At 39.3% G+C, this 21,400-nt stretch overlaps 2 protein-coding genes across 24 annotated transcripts in view; one reads left to right on the top strand and one right to left on the bottom strand.

The window, feature by feature from the left end:
- Positions 1–12,662, top strand: part of ENTREP2 (endosomal transmembrane epsin interactor 2) — an 86,337-nt gene extending 73,675 nt beyond the window's left edge. For 7 of the 9 annotated variants that reach the window (XM_077785880.2, XM_085588689.1, XM_077785879.2 and 4 more), the window contains 7 exons: positions 1,299–1,459; positions 2,028–2,163; positions 6,430–6,505; positions 7,175–7,765; positions 10,540–10,614; positions 11,302–11,630; positions 12,030–12,662. In XM_077785880.2, the coding sequence (XP_077642006.2) occupies positions 1,299–1,459; positions 2,028–2,163; positions 6,430–6,505; positions 7,175–7,765; positions 10,540–10,614; positions 11,302–11,630; positions 12,030–12,206 (1,545 nt within the window). In that variant the 3' untranslated portion in view covers positions 12,207–12,662. Of the gene's footprint in view, positions 1–1,298; positions 1,460–2,027; positions 2,164–6,429; positions 6,506–7,174; positions 7,766–10,539; positions 10,615–11,278; positions 11,631–12,029 lie in introns of those variants that run through there. The other 2 variants (XM_085588690.1, XM_085588691.1) reach the window with 2 other exon arrangements.
- A 362-nt stretch (positions 12,663–13,024) lies between these two features.
- APBA2 (amyloid beta precursor protein binding family A member 2) overlaps positions 13,025–21,400 on the bottom strand; it is a 98,959-nt gene continuing 90,583 nt past the window's right edge. For all 15 annotated transcript variants that reach the window (XM_085588681.1, XM_085588676.1, XM_085588684.1 and 12 more), the window contains 2 exons: positions 16,404–16,544; positions 13,025–14,951 (listed from right to left, as the gene is read on the bottom strand). In XM_085588681.1, the coding sequence (XP_085444807.1) occupies positions 14,880–14,951; positions 16,404–16,544 (213 nt within the window). In that variant the 3' untranslated portion in view covers positions 13,025–14,879. The remainder of the gene's footprint in view (positions 14,952–16,403; positions 16,545–21,400) is intronic.

The raw sequence follows: 21,400 nt of genomic DNA, 5'->3' as shown, positions 1-21,400 counted from the left end.
ACTATAATATTAAAAACAAAGGTAATTTCCTTTGCTGGATCTCCTAAGAATAAACATTTTCCCTTTTATTTTACTGCTTCCTGAATTTTTATCATGGATTTTAACAAACAATAATGTAATGAGCCTACAGTACAAAACCATAGGTTGTCTTGTTCCAGTCTAAAAAAGAAATGTGCCTTCAGCAAAGTTTCTTAGCAGGCTTGTTTTAGAAGGCAGGAGCTAAAGATCAAGTCATCTAGTGATCCAAGAAAAGTTATATAAGAGCAGAAGCTTGCCTGGAAAAGAAAAAATTCTGTGTTTTTGGGTTGTCTTTTAGTTCTCCTTTGATCCATGGGGACCAAATAGAGTCAGGTGTGGGTTGTGGGATCTTCAGGATGGTCCAGATTTGATCTTGGATTAGTTCAGGCCTTACCCAGAACACCTTTGGGTGCTCCTGATATCAATGGTGTTGGAATACCTTCTCTAAATCCCTTCTCTGCTGGAAGCTGATGAAGTTTCTGTCACAAATGTTGATGTGGCTCGCATTATTATTACTTTTTATTGTGCAGTGTAGTTATTTTATTTTGGGTTTTGAGATGTGTATATGGAATAAATGTTTTTGTTACTTTCATACCAATGCTTATAAGCTTTATACCACATTTAACTGTGCAGTGTCTGTATCACCAAATCACAAACAGCTATTAAGAATATTTCATTTTACAAGAATAATAAAGAATAGCTATAAACAGCCCCTTCATTGGAATTGAAAAATTAGTGGGATATTTCCATCTTTTAAAATTAAAAATATAATATCTACATAGTAGCCTGTTTCTAGGTAGTTTTATTTGGGGTTGTTTTGGTGTTTGGAGTTGGGATTTTTTTCCTCTGTAAGTGCAAGGCAGTCCAGATTGGAAACAAAAACATGCAAATATTTATTTTAGTAGTTATATCTATTTTTCTTAAGTTATTAGAATAGAAATTATTATGTGGGGCTACAACAAAACAATATGCAATGTAGAAATATTTATTGAAAAGCCAATAAATTGTAAATGTCTGTCTGCATCCTAAGGCTGACTGGCTTGGAGGCCCACAGCCTCTCTGTCTTTAGTAAAACCTTGTGCTGTATTTTGGCAATCTGATTCACCTTCCTTACTGATCACAAGAATTCTTATGCTCCCAGAAGTGCTTTTTTAGTTTCAGCTTGGGTATTAATGAATTTGGTATTGGTCAGGGTCGCTAATATTTACCTTTTATTAAAATTGTTAATATTGGAGACAATGATTCTACCATCTGAAGGAACTTTACCTGTTCATTTTCAGTTTCTGCCACAGAGGCCACATTCTGCCAATCCTGACTGCATGACTCCACATGGAACTGTCCTGCACCAAACCCTGGATTTTGATGAGTTCATCCCACCAATCCCCCCCCCTCCCTACTACCCACCGGAGTACACCTGCACGCCCGTGGGGGAGGCACAGAGGTGATTCTCTCTCCCTGCTGTGCACTCAGCACTTGGCTCTGAGTGCAGGCTAGGGAGCTCTTTCAAAGAATACAAAGCCAGATCATGTCCTTCACTTACATTAGGCGCTTCTTTTCCAGAGAGATTACATGTGGTTTTTTGCAAGCTTGTTAGGCTACAGCTGGAAATATTTGTGTTAAAGCACTGCTGCAATAGAGAAATTATTTAACTTAACTAAGGCAAGGATAACAGTGTCTGCGCTTTGAGCAAAGATCCCTTTGTAAGTGATTCATTCACAGTTAACTTTGTGCATTTGAAGTTGAGTATGAAATATAATTTTTTAAGGAAATTATTTCAATTAATGGGTATTCATTTGGACTAGTGGAGGACATTATGGCAAAACAGGCTGGTAAAGATGTTAAAGCTACCCTGTGAACCAGGGCTTCATTTTGGATGTCTAATAAATTTCTTGAATGTAATTCTTTGTAGTGTATTGGCTTTGAATTCAAAGAAGTCTTTACATCACTGTGGTATAGGTAATAAATCAATGCCATTTCTTAATTGTTTATTTGTTTATGTTTTTATGTAGAAATCTCCATTTGGACTTCCCTCATTCCCCATTTGGTGCTTTATATGAAGTAACCATTAATAGCCCAGGAATGCTGTATCCAAGTGAGTTGCCCCCTCCTTATGAGGCAGTGATTGGAGAGATGCCTGCCAGCCAGGTGAGGAAAACCAAAGGAAATTCTTTATGTGGTCTTCAAATTTTCATGGTGCAAAATAATTCTAGATAAAATTTAAAGAACAATCATCATAAAATATTTCTGTTCTTTAAAAACATTTTCCAGACCATTTTCTTTAAAAGGGTTAGCTAACAAATTTTACTTCCTGTGCAACAGCAGTGAGTGATTCTCTGTTGCTTAACGTTCTGATTGTTAGTTTTTAGTAAGCAGCTTCTGCTGTTAATGTGGCAAGAAACTGCTGCTCGTGAGAGTGCAGAACACTTTACCCTGAACTTGAAGAAAGGATCCAGTGTGCTTGAGACAAATATTGATGTTACACTTTTTTTGCTTTATTCTCTACTGTACAGTATTGACTGAGCTGAAACTGGAATTATTATGTGTCTGCATGTGCAGCCAGAGCTGATTCCAGCATTTCCTTGAAGGGATTTTTGGTAATTAAATCAGCTGTCACAAAGAGAAAATATTTACAGTTGCTGTTAGAAGCTCTAATTTCTTTCAGGCTCCAGTAAAAACTCATGGAGTCAAACATTCTAGGTATTCTTTATCAGTTGTTAATAGCACACTGAGGAAATACCTGTGTTCAGGTTTCCAAATTGCATCCACATTACAGAGGTGACTACTTTGCCTTTCCCCAAAATAAAACATTGAAATATTTTCTAGTGACTTATTTCCATGTTGGGGGAACCAGAATTGAAACCACAAGCCTAAAGAAATGATACAAATTTTAACTTATTATACACAAGATAATTAAGATAATTAATAAGACAAGTGTCTCAGAAGAAAAGAATGTTGAAATGCAAAACCTCCAACAAAAATGCAATTAAATCTCCCCAAGATTTGCCTGTCTTTGTAGCTTCTGTGACTGACAAAGCAGCTTCTGACAGATCTTCTGATCTTTGCCTTGTACTATGTCCTCTACCCAACACAACAAACTGGCCAAACATTGCATTACTTTTGATTTGTTTGGCTATAATAAAATGAAATTGTATAAACTGCTTGTGAGTGAAGTTCCTTGCTGAACAGCAAAATTGGAGTTTTCAAGGCCATCTCCTTCTAGAATATTTTTTATCCAGGTTCCATCCTTTTTCTTTGGCCGTAACTCAGATGAACCTGCAAGCCTTGGAGAAGTCAATATTCAGTGAAAAAAAAGTGGACAAAAGTGATGTGAATCATGCATGGTTTGGGGGGAAAGAGAAGACTCCTATCTGTGATAAGAATTCATAGGTGCTACTAAGTAAGGATTATTAAGTGTCTATTTTTAGTAAAGCACAAAATCAATTTGAGCACTCTGGTGGCTGGTACCAGTCTCGGTGTGAGCATCAACATGCAACAGCACAATAGCACCAGCATGTAACAAAAATCCTTTTAACAAGATGTGACTTAAAGCTCCAAAGTCATGCTCTTGCAAGAAGAGCTTGGCTTTAATAAGCAGATGTATTCACTGCTAATTTTTGGCATCTGGAGTCAGTTTCAGCACCTTGCCTGTTCACCTCTGGCCACCTAAGCTCCAGAGGTGTTTGGTCTAATCACCAGTGAAGATGAGTGGTGACTTCATTGCTAATAGTGATAATTATATAGTTTCTTACCAGGAGTGAGTTTATAGTTGGTAGTTGCTGTTCAGAGAGCTTGTGACGGGCTCTGTGTCTCAGCACTGAAACTCACTGGCAGCAATAACCAAAGCCTACAGTGACAGCCACAGATTTTTTTTGACAACAAAAGCCTTCATGTATTTTTTGCAATTAGTGTCCCAGCTGAGCTGTCTAAGACAGTTTTGGGTCTACAAGAAGAACAAAATGGAGACCCGAGTCCTTACATGCTGCAAATGCTCCCATAGAGCACAGTACAGTAGGAACTGAAATAATGAGATTTATAAATCCCTTAAAGGCAGGCTTGGCAATGGAAATCCTGTCAGGGATTTAACTACAAAAGTGCTTCTGGGAACCATTATGTAATAATGTCATAATTGTAAAACCTTTTACTGTGCATCAAGCAATAGGTTTTATTTGTTTTTAAATGGATTGAGGTTCTTAGAATTTTATTAAATTGAACTAAATTAGACTCGGTATTTCATGCATTTTATGGGCAACAAATGTCAGTGCTAATTTAAGAGGTTGCATCCATGTAAAAATTGCTGTTGTCATCTGTACTGATTAGGAATTCCCAGTTCATGACTGTAAAAAAAAAAGTGGTTTTCAGTGTTTTCCATGCAAAGTATTGACTGGAATATAGAAAATATAAGAAAAAACAGATCAGGATTCTGGGTGAACTAAATCAATGACAGTGTTTTATAAGGTTTTCTAACCTGTAGGCTCTGCAGACTTGTTAAAAGCACAGGTTTTCTTCCCTTTTTCTATTGATGGCTTAGTGACTGTCTGAGGATGTGGAATTCAATAAGGTTTTGTTACCCTTGGCTGTGCAGCAACCTGTGTGAAACCATGAGCTGTTCCTGTGTGAACCAAAACTCTGACCTGGCTTCAAAATTGTCAGTGGTACCTGCTGCAATTAAAACCCTGGTTCTCCTTCCCCCAAGCAAAGAGGGTTAATCAGTTCCAAATACATTCAGCAATTATTCAGAGACAATGTAGAGTGTCAATAAATATTTCAGCACAAATTTTCCACAGATGTTTTCCAGTCAGTGATTAAGTAATTAAGTCAGTGATTATGAAAGTGCCTAGATTAAGAATTTATGAAAGCCCCTGGAATCCCTAGATTTTTAGAAAGAAACAATCACCTTTAAAACATTATACCATTTCTTTGAAAAGGTAGTCAGTCTGAGTTTTCTACAACAAAGAGCATTTGTGAACATTGCTTACTTTTCTAGTTAGTTCCCAGAACTTCCACAGTTAGATCCCAGGAACAATCTGTGACTTCAAGTGACACAACATTTTACTTTTTATCATGGATGTGATACTCTGCTACCATCAAGAAAGTTAAGAAATTTCTATGGGAATTGTTTAAAAATATGAGTGATCTCACTTTTGCTTCCCAGTCCTCCATTCATCTCTTGCTGAGTTAAAGTATTTCTGGTCCAGTTCTTTCCTTGGAGTTGTGTTTGCTCAACCTTCAAATGATTTTTAAAAACAAAATTTGTATCAAAAGAAACTTTCTGATCACAGGATTATAGTGATAGATATAAATAAAACAGTGAGCACAGTAAGTTATGCACACATATGTGTGCTTTTATCTACACTGGCATGTGAAATGGAAGCTTTTGCCCTAATAGCTTCAGACTAATTGTGTCACATCCAATTTTTTTATGCCAGATACACATTAAGTGCTTGACAAAAAGGTTTGCACAGAGGTGACTGATGCTGATTTCTAGACTGTCACCAACCATAATAAGTTCTACTAGTTAATTGTGGCCCTACAGACAGAAAAAGATACGATGCTTTCTACTCAAGATGGTATCAATTTCATTCCTTTCAACCTTTATTGAGTTTTTTTCTTATTTTTTGTTACTAGCTATTTATTGGAATAATTTCTTTAGATAATCCTGAAGAACTGCTAAAAATCTATCAATATTGGCAACAAGGTCCAATCCAAAGTCTAATCAAAAGTAGAAAGAAAATTTCCTAAATTTCAGGTATTTATGGATCCAGTGTTTCCAGCAGGAATGACTCTATATCATGTTCACATGATTCTCAAAAGTGAAGGGAAGTTACCCCCTTATATCCACCCTTTCAGAAAAAAGGTGAGTGGTAATACTATCTCCATTCAGCAATCTCCACCAGGCTGGAGAGCACCTGGGTGGCAATGATGTTATAGGGCTTCAAAACACATTAACACTTAACATCCTCACAAATAACAAAGGGAAAATACTGCTCTTGTGCTTGTTTTTGTGATTTCTGGTTTTCTCTCTCCTATGTTAGGGTGATAAGATGTGGTGAACAAAAAAAAAACCAAAAAAGCAAGCACAATATGAGAAACACAGACTGTAGAAAGAGAGATTGCTTTTACTAAACTCAGATATTAACTTTAGTAGTGTGAGCCTGCAGCCCCAAGTGCCTGTGAACTCAAGATGAATTTACCTTGTAGATTCTTGAAAAATGTAAAATTGCATTGAGAATTTGCTTTTGCCCTGCATTTGCTCCTGACCCAAAGATGTAAAATACTTGAAATAGCTTTCAGTCTGAATAACAGCTCATATGAAAGCGACTCAGCATTGTCATGTGTGTCCTTCGGGTCCTGAGCACTACACTTTGGTGAGTTGCAGGTTAATGAGCTTTTTCATTCCAAATGTTCATTTAGGTCACTGGTGCTGCTCAGCAAGTGTCTGCATCGAGCCTGGGAGAGAGGAACACGACCCCGGACTTTAGCACACAAGGTGATTGTGACTTTACATTTGTCTCCTTGGAGATGGAAGTGGGAGTTTTGAGCAGACTTTCTCTTCTCTTTTGCTCTTCCTAATGGTGGAAGAATCATTTGCTTTCAGTATTCATGGCAAGAAGGACCTTTTCACAGTCAGAGGCTGGGGGTGGAAGTGCAGAGGAGAGTTTTGCTAGACAAAGCAAGCTCTAGTTAGGTCCTTTGAGGTGGATCTGGTGACTGTAGTTTCTCTTCGAAGAGTCCTGCACATTCCTTGCAGCTTGTGTCTCATTGTCAGCACCCATGGGTGGCTTCCTGACCCTTTAACTCCTCCAAAGAGTAGTTTTCTCCATGGCTTCCAGGAGCCTGAATAGGAAGCTTGCTGCCTGAAGCAAAGATGCTGGGGATGCAAATAGATGAGGAGCAGTACAGGGCACCTGTTCATTTGAAGTTGAAAAGTCAGTATCAAGAGCAGCACAAAAATGTCTTTGCTGAAGGACACTAGAAAGAAGTCTATTACTTCAGTGGTTTTTGGTTTGGCCTTCTTCATTTGAGAGCTTTTGAGATTTTATTGATAAAAGAACTTGCAGATTGCCAAATCTAAGCCAGTCTACAGAACACTGGGAGGGAGATGATTGGGAGGGCAGGCAAGAAGTTTTTATTTTTCTCCGAATCTCTTGTTTTGCAGTTTCTGTTGAGAGCACCTCTTTGATGGTCTCTGAGGCTGTTGATATTCCAGACCGTAGCTACTCCTCTGAAGATCTTTGTTCACTGGAAGTTCAAGGATCTCTCCAATCTGCAGATCTTTCTCCCTACTGCATAACCCCTAAGGGGGTTGCAAACCAGAGCTGCAGTGCCCTGGATTGCCACACTCACTGCAGGTTTCACAGAACTCGCTCAGAGGCCTTTCCTGATGAGGGTGACAGTTCCCACAGCCGAGCCTCTACAGACTGGTCTCAAGGACAGGAAAAGAACTGTGCCCACAGCAGGTCCTTGGACTGTTCCTCAGGGAATTACAGCCCCTCAGAACGAGAACTGCAGAGTTCTGCTCAAGAGAGCAGTGCCACACCACCTTTGAAGCAGAAGAAAACCTGCTGTGTGGACTTTCACCGGCCTCCTGCCGCTTTCCAGACCTCTCCCTGTTTTGGGCCTGCAAATGCTTCACCACGTGCAGGTGGCCCCGAGGCTGCTGCCCAGCCCCAGCACCTCCCAAAGCACCCAGCCTCAACCATCGTCCGCTCCAGCAGTGCCCCTGTGTCCTGCTCGTCTGCCACTGAAGGTAGGTGTGGGAGCACAGGGCAGCAAACCTGGAGCAAAGTACTGCTGTTGATTTGTGCAGCAATTGGTGCTGCTGGAAATTATATGCAGCGTTCCAGAGAGGCTTTCTTAGGTGTGAAGGCTTTAGCTCCATGCATATTTTGTACATTTGAAAATTTTTAAGAATAGAAATGAAAAAATTGACAGAGTGAAGTTAATTTTAGATTTTCTAAATTTCACCATTATTTCTGTACTGCTCAGAAAACCATGTGTTGAGTAGTTTTCCCCACCTTTCTGTTACTGTTCTACTGAGAGCCTAAATGAAGAAGTGCAATGGCAACTGGGGTTTATTTAGGAAACTATTACTGGAGCTGTCACGCTTGTTGTATAGCAGGATGTGTTTCTTCAAGGTGACACTGACATTGGCAGTATTGGGGCATGTCAGAGGCAGTCACTGTGACTAGTGGCAACTTGAGGTGTATGGTGATACGTTTTGAAGGACAAAGAAATGAACATGAGGCACATGACAAGATGATAAAGGAAAAGGAAAGCTTTTGGCTGTCGTGGAGGTGTCTTCTATGAATCTCCTTTTAGAAAAGTAGGGAAGAGAAGAGGAGATGTTAGCTGAACAGTGTGGCTTCATAAAAATATCCTTGTTAGTGAAAAAGAAAGGGTTGATTTAAGTAGAGAATAATAGCAGGAATGTAGAACTGTCTACTATTTGAATGGGATCTAAGCTGTTTAGAGAGATTCAGAAGGGTAACCTGGAGAAGTGGCTTGAAAGTAAAGATTAAAAGCTTTTTAAGATGTCATGGGTTGTGCTGCCACAAGATCTGTTCACCAGGCTTTCTAAGGGATCTAGAGCAAGAATCATGTGACTAACCCAGAGCAAAAGGAGACAAAATATTGAAATAACTGATTTCATTTAGGATGATGTTTTGGTTCTGTTGCACTTCTTGCATCTTTATAATATCATTTCAGAGACTTCATGCTTAGCTCAGTAATTGAATGTCTTTTACCTTTAGAAATGTCTAAGCCTCTGCATTTGAGCCAGGAAAAGTGAATCTTTAATCTAGAAGTCTGCATTTATTTTATGACATTTACTCTGCTAGGACATATGTGCAATGAAGCTGCCAGTAAGCAGACAGTAAGTAGGAATTTCTGAATCCTTTCTGCTGTGGAAGTCAAGAACAACCCTTTCTCTTCTGGATCAGGCTCTGCAGCTCCCAGAGCTGTGCTCCATGTGTTTGCCATGGGCAGCCAGCTCTGGACACCTGCTGGAACAGATGCCCTTTTCTCATGTGTCCTAAATACATTCTTCATTTCTTCTAGAAAAGTGGCATGGAGGGACACAAGTTGGACATTACTGAGATGTAACTGGGCTTAGCAGAGACTGGAGTAAAGAGGGAGAGAAAGTTCTAGAGATACTGACACACAGGGGAGGGGGAGCAAGAGCAGTGAGTCAGAGGGGCTGGATGCTGACCTACTTTGCTGCCTACAGGAGACACTTCCTAATGAAATCCTTCAGGGAAGGATTGACCTGAGTCTCTAGTTAAGCCTAGATGTATTTCTTCATACATTTGTTTGGCAAATTGGTTTGCAATATTTTGCTCTGTGCCTTTTGCCTGTAAAGTTTGTCATGGCAAAAGTGGAAAAAATCAACTCCTAGCACAGACATTTATTACAATAAACTTCATTTATAATCAGCTATGATAGACTATGTGGCTGTATCAGTTAAGTGCCTGAGTGATTATTGTAGTGTTTGTGTTCCAGATAATTCAGGGTCATGTCCAGTGGTGTAGTTTTGACTTGCTGCAAATAGATTAAACACTTTAGTAATGGATGGGAAGACGGAACCTCTGAAGTGTCTCCTCTTAATAACCATGCCATGATTCATGTGCTGCAGTACTTAAGCATAATAGAACAAATTAAAGACAGACTAGAAGCTGTCTCTCTTAATTTCTTACAGATTTGCTGTGTTTTTAGCATCTTACATTGTTTCCTTCATTTAATTATTCACTCCACCGGAGAGGATTATGCCAGCTTTTCATTATAAACTGTCCCTGAAGATATGGAATAAAACCTCTCCTATACTACCTAGAAGTTCAAAACCATTTTCAATTTTGGAAACAGATTAACAACCAAATGTAAGGGTTTATTCCATCTTGTCACAAATGAAAAAGACTGCAGGTGGTAGCTACTGTACAGTGTGATCTCATCATCATTGATCCTTGTGCTGGAATCCCAGAAACTGTCATTAGATGGCATCCAAAGCTGGTTTTAGATGCTTCATAACCACTTGTTATTGATTGGCTCATCAGGTACCATCCTGCTCAAACTACCCATTAATTTAAACAATGGTGTACTACATTTGCACTGAAAATGATGATAATATATTTTAAAAAGGAGGAGAAATGTTGACTAAAATGCTGGGTTTGTAGAAATGAGAGGGAATAATTGTTCTCGTTTTTCCCATTTTCCCATATAAACTCTGTCCACCCAGGAAATACAGAATAGGTCTGAGGTCTGCCTCTTTAGGGAGCTTGCCATAGTTTCAGCACTTAGGCCTGAAATATTTAGGATTACAGAGGAAGCCTTCCTGTTTGTGTAACAACTCATAAGGCATTTCTGGGTGTAGTAGCTTCTCTTTATGAATGGACATTTTGCAAGCAGTATTTCTTCTAAGTAGTTTCATTCTGTAAAGGATATAATAAACGGTTCCAGTGTATTTTTCCTTGCTTTGGGCAGAGGACAGCAGGGGTTGACTTTGCTCTTTCTGTCTGCCTTTGGTTAAAGGTGATAATTGTGCCTGGACTTCTGTGTGCAGGCAGTGCCAAGATGCAGGATTATCTCCAGCTACAGGAGAAACAGGTGAGAATTGGTTTTCTAAAGCAGAAGATGGGTTTCCTTATTTTCTTCTAAAAATAATAAAAAGTTTCTGAGAGAGAAATGAGCTTTAAGAACTCTGGGGCAGAAAAGACAGTTAACAGCATACATGTATGGTGTACAATGCTGATGGAACCTGCCTTGAATGAAAATCAATCCTTTGAATTAGGTCCTCTCGTTTAGATCAGCATTTTTGCTTTCTCTGTGTTTCTCACTAGTCTCTCTTGCATATAATTTCCAAGGCCTAGAAATAGGCAGAACTTTAGTCTTAAAGTTGGGGTGAGGGACTGGGCCTAAAACTTTGAGTTACATGTACACAAACAGAGTAGCTGGTGAGTTTCCTTATCATTAAAGTCAGCTGAAGTCCTTGAAGGTGGAGGTAACAAAAATGTCTGGTTTGTGCAGTACTTTCATTACTCACACACTCATTCTCAGGGCAGTCCTCCTTGGCAATGGGAAGGTCTTACTCCTGATTGCCCCTAGTTACTCCTGGTTAAAATTACCCAATTTGTAGTATTTCCTTGACTGCATGTTTTTGCTACTCTTCAAACACCACAGACATTTTATGACAATGTAGAAACTTTGTGACAGTATTTGTTTTGCCTTTTTTTCTTTTCTCTTTTTCTTTTTTTAAACTATTACTTTAAAGATATTCTTCCCCCCCTTTTTTAGTTCCTGTCTCTGGTTCTCATATGGCTGCCTCAGCTTGCCAGCATTCTTTGTGCAGTTTTCTACCAACTGGAAAACAGAGGGATTCAAGGAAAATTGATCTGCACCTAAAGCCAAAGGCTTTTCATACGGTCTCGAAAGAGCGGCCACACTCCTTAGTGGACCTTAAGGCCTATAAAGACACAAAAATTTTAGTGGCAAAATTTTTGGAACATTCAAACTGTAATCTCCCTCCAGAAGTGCGTCACGTAGTGAACAGCATACGGTCAGTCATTAAATCTGATGAGAGACACATGGAAGAAGCCATCTTCAGTGCCAATATCATAGACCAGGTAGGCCACTGATGTTCTAAAGATGTGTCCAGTTTCCATAGACAAATACCTAATTTAAATGTTTTTGCAGTTTAAGTTCTTCAGACAATTCCTATGGAAACTCTTTCATATTACATGGCATTAGTAAGAAATAATTTCTATTTATTGGGCAGCAATACATGTTACACTGCAGTTCAGACAGAAAGCCTGGCTGTGCTTTCCTGGTGCCCAGTCCTGAGCACTGACGAGCTGCAAGGACAGAAGTGGGAGGCATTCTGGAGGGGTTGAACCTCCTTTGGAAGAGTTGCAGTGTTAGACAGCTTAAATGAAATACTCTTCAGAGACTGAACCTTTTAAACGAGAGCTGTTCTTACCCTGTTTTCCCCATTCTTTCCTGCTCTGCTGCTGCCTTTCCCGCAGGTGATGACGAGCTCCCAGCAGGACGCGGGCAGCTGCGGGAAGCGGCTGCAGGATCTGCACCTGCAGAGCTGCGGCGCGCTGAGCTCCGCCGCGGCCGCGGCGCCCCGGCTCGGCCGTGCCCTGCAGCGGGAGCGGCCGCACAGCCTGATCGGCGTGTGCCGGGAAACCATCCTCTGAGGGTGCCACAGGTATGTCATGGCAGCACAGAGCTGTGGAAGAAACCAGGATGGGAGAAACACAACTAGCGGATGACTTTGAAAGGAAAAAGTGTCTTCCTTTGGAATTCCACTTTTTTCCCCACAGCAGGATGAGAACAGCTGTTTTTCTGAATGTAAATTTCAGCCTTGATTTTTGCAAACTTTTGATTTATTAGTGAAGTCATAACAAGTGTTTTCCCAACCAGAAATGCATTTATTTCACTGTACTTACAGAAATGCTACTGATGCTGCCCAGCATTTCTTGAAAACCATTGCAAACCCACCAGAGACTGGCTGTACAACTTAAAAGTTGTATTTATTTAATGTACCTCAAAGTGTTTTAACTATCGTCAGTGTTTTAATAAAAAAGTATTTCTGGACTTTGCCTTTTCAACAACTGATTTGGATACAAACATAAAGGTGATTTATACACACATACAGTGCTGCTTCTAATCTGTTCTTCCAGTTTCTTTCATTCCAGACTAACTGATCTGTCCAATTAAAACTGCTCCCCCCTCCCAGGGCTGCCCTTTTAAACTCCAGTACTTGCTGCAATGTGGTTTATTCCTGCTCTGTTCTGAATGTTCACCAGTTCAGTCCTGCAGTAGCCTGAGCGACCAAGAACTGACGTTAAATCCTCTGCAGCGTGACCAAAAGATGCATTAGGGAAGATGACTGAAATTCTGCATTTCCAAAAGCATCTTTCACAAACTTTTTATCAACACCAGCTAATAGGAAATTAGAGGAATTTTTATCTAGCAGAGCCTTGAGTATTTTCAAAAAGAAGTGTTACTCCAATTCATAGTTTTGACAATTTTATTATTAAAACATGTTATTGTGGTTCTGCTGTGTTTATGATTTATTTAACATTGATCTTTAAAAAAATACCAAAAAGTAAATATTGACACTGATTTCATTACCAGCATAAACACAGGTCTGCCAGCAACATCTTCCAGTGCAAGCTTCATCCTGGCTCTTTCAGAGGAATTGGTAAAGCCTTAAACAAAAGGTTCTCATAAAGAACCTACCACAGGTTGATGTTTCAGGATTTTAGGGTTTTATTGCAGCAGTGCTTGTCAGTAGCCTTAGTTTCCATTTGAGGTTTAATCATATACTGGTTTCATTTTTGTCACTCTGAGCTGGGCAGACATCCTGTGAAAAGGTCACAAAGGAACGTAGCTGAAGATGGGTAGTTTAAGTTTTACAGATTCATCCATTTTAATGTATTTTCATTAGAGCATGCTTCTGTATTGATGTGAAGTTACAGTGACATCCAGTGGCAACAAGGTATGCTAATTGAAAGCTTCTACTCTAAAGATCATAATGATACACAAATTCCTAATTCAAGAGAATATTTCCTTAAAAAAAAAAATCTGTGACCTTTGCAACTGCACTTAGATGAAGAATTAAATGATCTTCTACTTGAAATTTTTTACTATGTAAAGTTACACAACAAACAAAATAAGCAAGCTTCCTTTCTTATTTCAGATTTATTAGTGATAGGTTAATTCTTTCCTAAGGTCAGTTGCATGCAACACACTACTCCTTGAAGTACAGTCATCTAAAGCTCTTTAGTTACTGCATGGTAAGGCTTCTTAAGTCACAGTGTATTTTCTTCAAGGCCTTGGCCAAAAGAAAAAAAATAGACAAAGTTACACCAATTAACATTTATCTCATAAGGAATACAACTTTACTACTAGGTTTTTTATCTATACACATTCTAATACTGCTGATGGTGCTAGGTTATTTGTCAAAACAATTTACATTCAGAACACATTGCCTTAGGAATAAGAATGCTTTATAAAAGACAGAAACAGGTAAGCATGGCTTTCCCATTTTGAGCTAATATGAACAAAAAAGTAATATGCAAAAATTAAAGAAAAAAAAAACCCAGCCCAACACATACATTACACAACCTGTGCAATAAGTTATCCATGAAATAACTCTGTTAAATCATAAAAATCACAAGCATTAAAAATAAATATGTATCTAAATAAATATTTTGATTTTAATCTTGTGGCAATTATTCTTTATTTAGCATATGAAACACTTGTTACATGTTTATGTTCACACCTTGCCAAACAGGTTACACTTGTCATAACAATATCAAGTACTACAGTGGTTTTCTTTACAGTAGAGCCTAAAAGTTTGAACTGCACACATTCTTTTCCACTGAAATACCATCGATTCAGCACCAGTTTTAAAATTATGCAAAGTCATCAGTATTGGACCACTTTATGGGACTGGGATTTTTTTTTAACTTGAGGCAGCCAGAACTTTATCTAATTGCTTCTCTTTGCCATCTCCTGCAGTCTCATTCATCAAATATTCACATTCACTGTGTTATCAAACAAGACAGACATACATCACTCCACATAAAGGTTACAAATAAATATGTTTTAAGTTCTATGAGAAAAGAGTTTAGAAGATGTTCAAAATACTTAAATGTTTACAAAGATTTTTGTCAGTGATTATTGTCCTTGACCATCCTTCTCAACACTTTTTGTCAAAGAAATAGAAAGGAAGGAGAGAAAAGGCAGAGACACCTGTCTGTTCCTTGTTCTGGAGTCCTCAAGTCATCTTCCAAGCCTTTCATTCATACAAAATACAAAATTCTCTTCAGCTAAGACAGCTTCAGCTTGGATGGAAGATGTTAGATGTACAGGGGGGTCTCTTGACCTGTTAGAAGCCTGAACATGGCAGCTGGCATAGTCTTCATGTGAATCTGTCAAGTGATTACACAGACATTAATAGAGCTGGTACTAGTTTAAAATAATCCAGAAGGCCCCATCTGTCTCTCCCTGTGGCCAAGGTGCATTTTTTGTCCTGGCTTCTATAGATTTTTTACTAGAGATTCTAGTTCAAAGTTCTCAGGTTTTAGGATGCTGGTTTGCTGTCTTTGCTTTTTTTCCATGTGGTTTGGGGGTTTTGTTTGGTTTTGTTTTGGTTTTTAAATTATTTAATAATGTCAATTACATGATGTGGCATCATATAGTTTTAAAAGCCACCTAAACACTTTTTGTTGATACACCCTACTCCGATTACCGTAAAATTTACAGACCTTAAATAAGAAGTAGCACAAATCTCTCTGAAAATTCGTTCTGGTATTAATGGAACTTATATTTGTATTCTATCTTCCTTCTCTGTGGGAATGTAATTTAATATTTTCTCCTAATTACAGTATGATCCTCTGAACACAAAATTTGGACTTTGCTACCTGATGTTTAAATGCCAGTCAAGAGCTTGGTGGAACAGTTTCTCCTATGACTAATGTACTTAAATTCCTTCCTCAAGGAGTCCTGGGACTCCAGTCCCCAGTGCCAGAGGGATTTCACAGAATAACAGTGCAAGGCTCAGGTAATCAGGTCTCCACCAGAACTGTACTTACAGCTCTAAATACTTATTGGACAACACAAGAGGAAGGAAGGGAAACTTTACTAACTGATAATACAGACCCTCGCCAGCTGCCTTGGTATCTTTGCTTCATGCTGTAAAGAAGAAAAATTTCATGCTGTATTCCTTTGTTAGGTGAGAAATTATACAGTAAATGGGAACCATAAAGGCATGGAGGGGCTATTGGAATCTACAGCTTTGCTCCTGACAAAGTGCACATACTCTGTTACTGTTTGTCAGATACCATTTTCCAGAAGAAACCAGCTGTTTTTAATTTTTGTCAGAGGAACTAGAGGGAGATCTGGCCATTGTTCTGTATTTAGACTACCATTAAACTCATGAGGGATTTTGAAAAATTGGACAATCTTGCTTATTCATTGCTGATCTCTCTAGCATGGTAAGTTGGAAATTAAATTATTAAAATGTATATCAGTTTGCATCTCTCAGACATAGTAATTAATATCTATGGCAGATGCTGTAGTGATGAACCAAGAGACAGCTTCACAGCCAACACCCCTAAGTGATTTCTTCCTTTAATCACTTGATTTAATTCAGACAGTAGGTTGAAGGTACAGAATTATGCCAGGAACTCTTAAAAATGAATGGAAGAATACAGTGAATGTGCATCATTAGTTGTTAAAAAAAATTCTGTTAATTGTTTCTTATTAGTGCCAAACTCAATTTACTGGTTTGGTGATTTTAATGCTGTATTGATACTCTTTTCAACTGAAACATATATTTTTTCAACTATTTTACTTCCTTGATAAAGACTTTGTTCCCTTACCTCTCCCACTGAATTAGACAATGCTTGTACTATCTTTTCATGAGCAGTAGCCACGACGCTCTGCCCGTTGATCTCGATAATCCGATGTCCCACTCTTACCCCTCCCCTCTCTGCTATTCCACCTCGCATCAAGCTGCAAATCTGCCAAGAGAAAGCAATGTTTAGTGAAATTCAGAAATACCATAATGCAGCACTCACTGGGATTTCATGCATAATAATGAGTGGTGACACTGTAAGGATTCCAGAAGATGCTTGTTGAAAGTATTAATCAATGAGTTTTTAAATGTTACTTTATTGGTTTGTTAGAGGGAGTTTTTTTCTGAGGTTTCTGCCTATTATAATTTTCATTTTCAGTCTCTGACTGGGAACATAAAAATACCTTTCCCAGTGATACAGGTAGTAGCAACGCAGAAGTGGAGAGGGGGAAAAGAGATTGATTTATCCACTGCTGGGACACAACCTCCTGTGCCCCTGCAGGAGAGGAGGGAGCTCTGCTCTCCAGGGTCACAGCTTCCCTCCACATTGCTCAGTGCTGCTGCCACAGGGAGCTCGGGATGAAGGAGGCAAATTAGGCCATTTTCTTTAACTGGCAGCTGAGGTTCCAGGAAAGAACCAGGCACGAGTTCTGAATGCTATGACCCCTACAACAGGGTAATAATTCTACAAGAAGAACTACAGTCAGCAGACACAGTTCCAGCAGACATTGCTACCTAAAGCGTTCTGAGATTACAACATGCAGAGTCCAGGCTGAAAGAGAAATCTCAATCCGGTGCTGAGAATGTTTCCTCCTTAGCAACAGTATCTATGCTGCACGGGGATCCTCCCTGGCAGACTAGACTGCTGTGCATTAGATAGAAACTGCTGGCAAATTATTTCAATACTGAGTCCATGAATCACACAAGGCAGAAAATGTGCTGCTCGAATCTCTGGAACTAAGCAGCATTGGTATTTACCTTTTGTTTACTGTGAAAAAACAATTCTTGGAGGAAAAGAAATGAGTGCTGGAGCATCAGCTAATGTCTGTTTCTGCAGTTCATGTGAACAGTTAGAATGATATGCCAAGAATCATTCTTTGCTGCGATCTGGTCATTTGTTCAGTGCTAAATACAAATCTGGTAAGATGTGGCTTGTGCCCCAGTGAGTTTGTTATCTAATTCAAAAGCACAGTATGTGGGGAGATGGCCAGTCTGGAACCTGTTGAAGGTAAAACATAATTTATGGTTGACTGGAATCTTTTCCTGTATGGCAATAGCAGCCTCCTTTAATTCCTCTCCACAAATAATAATGCTATAAAAAAAAAAAGAAATCCCTTCTCACTTGAAGTTCAGAGTGTTTTATATGAGGAGTGAGAATATAGTGTTATTCTTTGCTTATAAAAGGCTTCAGGGGAAAAAAAATGAAAAACCCAACACATTCCTCCTGCAGTGAGATTTATCTTCCACCATGCTCTCTCCAGTGGCTGAGTTATGTAGTCCTTAAAGTATTTCTGGTGGGCTTCAATGGAAAGAAGCACTCACTTCACAGAATTGTGTGTTGAATTTCAGTCATGTACAATGAATTGTTTTGCAGGTAGTCTACCTTATAATCACACAGCTCACAAGATAAGCTGTACTACACAAATCTCTTTTACAGAAAGCTTCTCAATGCAACTCACTGTTAGAACAAGTTTTCTCCTTGCTATTGGAGAGCAGTAATCAGAAAGGACAAAAATCAGCATGTACCAAAAGAAACCCTGTAAATATATTTTTTGTGGTGTAAAAGAAAATAGAGAGACAGTACAGCTGAAATAAAAGCTTTTGGAGCAAATGGAAATACAATCCCTCACCCCACTGGCATAAAGGCAAAGATAATGGCTTGCATATCTATCCAGAGCCTTTTTCACTGCGTGGTTCTCAAAGCACTTTTAGCACTTTTAACACCATCAGTGAGTTTTTTTTCTTTCTAACAGCCCCAGATATAGAAAGTGGTCTCTTCATTCAGGAATCCCTCTCCAGGGGAGGCAGGCAGCTTCCTTTTGTGAGCATTAAGTGTTTTAATGAGGTAGAAAAAGAAGCAGACACAGAGACTGAGTGGTTCTGCCCAGGCTCCCAGACCCTGCTAAGCCAGACAGAACACAGAGAAAAAAATATACTGCATTTACAGCACACATTTAGTGACTCCTGTATTTGCAAAGGTTGACTCAAATCAGCCTTAAGAGTTTTGTCTCCAGCCAGTGGAGCTATGACAGTTGAAGCTGGCGAGTTTAAACTGAGCAGTACCTCTCAGTAAATATTATTTTATTCAGACAGAACTCTTCAATATGTTGTATTTGTTGAACATGGCAACAGCTATAATATTAGATAAAGGAAGACACATCTGCTTCTTGTAAGCAAGAGTCTATATTCTATTGACTCTGTAAACTGCAGGGGGGAAAAAAGAAAAAAAAAATTGTAAACCACACTGATTCAATGCACTCAGCTGTGAGAGGTTTGCAATGCCTTAGACAAGCTGTAGCACATCAGATATGAAACTTCAGTAGCTTCACAATCAGTTTTATTACAACTGTCCATAGAGTAGCAAAGCATTAAGGATAAAATAGTGCCAGACAAACTTTATTCTGTGTAAATAGGTTAATCATAACCTATTAAAACCAGATTTCTCCTCATCTCACCTTTATATTACACTGTCGAAACCCTGTAAATTTTTTGCCAGTTTAAATGACAGTAAACAAAGGCAAGGAAGAAAGAATAAAATGTTTTGTAAAGTTTTACTGTACTTTTAGATAGCTTGTGCTAGGCTAGGGATGGGGTAGATAAAGTTCTCTCAGAAAGTGAGATCTAGACTGAGAAGTGGTGTTTTATCAGCAGTGAAAATATAATGTAATACACAGATGTTTTTTTCACAATCAAGAAAAAGAAATGTGATATACAAGTACCAGATCTAGAAAACAATCATGTGATACATAAAGACCACTTGTATTTAAATAACATAATTTTAAAAGAACTGTAGCATAATGATTCGGAAGGTCGCTGATAGGTCATCTAATGCTCACCTCCCCATCACACAACACTCATAGTTGTTCTGTGTGTGTGCACATCCTTTATTCAGCTGCAGCAGTGCAGTGTCTGCATTTGCCTGACACCCTGTGCAGGCAAAGCCAGCTCAGATGGGGCTTTCTGTGGCCAGAAGCTGTTGTGTGTGTTCATGGGCTTTTCCCACTATAATGGCTCTGCATCCTGCACAGATGAGACAGGCAGGGTGAAAAGGAACCACTGCAAAGCTGCTGTCAGAGGAGGCACAGAAATAAGTCCCAGCTGCATGGATAATGAGGTAATGGCCTACCAGAAAGAGACATTTAATTTTATCTGTTCTGACAAGCCATTTATTACTTTGCTCTGTTAATGCCGAGCCAAAAAAGAACAACAATATTACTTCTGGTTCTGATCATAATTTCTAAGACTTGCTGGCTATTACAAAACCATTTTTAAAGAATACAGTGTCAAACTACCAGAGTTTGACACTGCAGTTGTATTTTCAAATGTTGAAAGCGTTTTTCAGAGCAAAGGATTTTACAGGCCCAGAGGTTTGTCTCCACAGCAGCCTAACAAAAGATGTTACTCTCATATTTTTGTTCACTGGCTTTCATATTCAAACAGACTTTTCATAAATGAAATGCACTGCAAGGCTTTTTTTTCCTATATGAAAAGGATTTTTTTGCTGAATTTAGTGAACTTTACATTTGATGTAATTTGAATGTTGTTCATTTAACTGGAAGGAATGATGATCTGCCAGTGTGGTGACAAATGGCCAGTAGATGGAGGGAGCACATAGAAAACAAGCAGAGCCTGCAGAATTTACTAAAATGAGGTTCCAGTCATTGTAGGAGATGATTAGCAGGGACAAGATGAATAGATTGTCACACAGACTCCCTGTCCATGTGGGGGCATGGGATGCCCCTAATCCACCTCGGCCTGATTCTTTTCCCCAGCTCTGATCCCACCTCCATCAAAGCTATGAATGGGCTCCTGAAAACTTGATAATCACACTACTACTAAGGTCCTTAAATGTATTCCCTTGTTTGGTCATAGCACCAGTGGAACACAGAAGATTTACAAAGGCAAGCAATTAGGAATGAGATCAGTTGAGAGGGCACCCTCTGTGAGACCAGGTGAAACCAGACCCTGGGGTAGGAACCACTCTAAAGTGGATCCAGCTGGGCCAGGGTGTGCAGCAGTGTCCTTTACATGTAATCTTAGGGAGGAATGTTTTAAACTTGGGTGGAGCAGTAACTGAGAGACAGCCAGGAGAGCTGCAAACCCACTCCTGAGCCATCTGTTTGCTGAAGTGCAGGAAGGTTCATGGACCACATGGGTAGCAATTACCTGCTACTCTTCCAGCTCTCAAAGGGTGACAAACAGAGATCTGGCAGCTTCAGTCGATGCATTTCACAGAACAGGGGACAGAGCCCACAGCCTTTGTGATGTGGTTTTCTGTGTGAGTAGCCTGATTATCTTTTTTCCTAGACTGGAGGAAGAGGAAATGGTGGTGGTCCTGCACTACAGCCAGTCTCTAATGCTAGTGTCAGCCCCCAGAAGGGCCAGTGACTGAGTTAGTTGTGGGGAGTTTGCTTTGGAAAGGTGTCAGAGAATGGCTTGGGAAAGAAGAACTGAGAGAGGAGGACCCTGAGCTGCCTGGGGTAAGTGTTCACTGCCACATTTGTTCTCTTTGCTGCTGCTATTCCAGGGAAGCTGCAGCACACAGACAAGGGGTACCTCGGCCACAACCTACATATAACCTGTAATGAGAGGTTAGCTTTTATAAGAGTTTAATTTTAATAATAGGAGGTCACAATTATATTCCCATGCCTACTACCATGTGAGCCACATAAATTATGCACAGCAGAAGAAAAATTAAAAGTCTTAGTGAGTGTATAGTGAAATTTTAAAAAGATAAACAGAATCAGATCTAAGATTAAAGTGCTATAATTGTAAAAACCTTTTTCAGCATAACATTTCCTT

This window comes from Lonchura striata, chromosome 10 (genome assembly GCF_050655825.1).
Source record: "Lonchura striata isolate lonStrDom1 chromosome 10, ASM5065582v1, whole genome shotgun sequence".
Lineage (NCBI taxonomy): Eukaryota > Metazoa > Chordata > Aves > Passeriformes > Estrildidae > Lonchura > Lonchura striata.
Note: the sequence above shows the minus strand (reverse complement) of the source record. Positions and strands in the feature narration are given on the sequence as shown.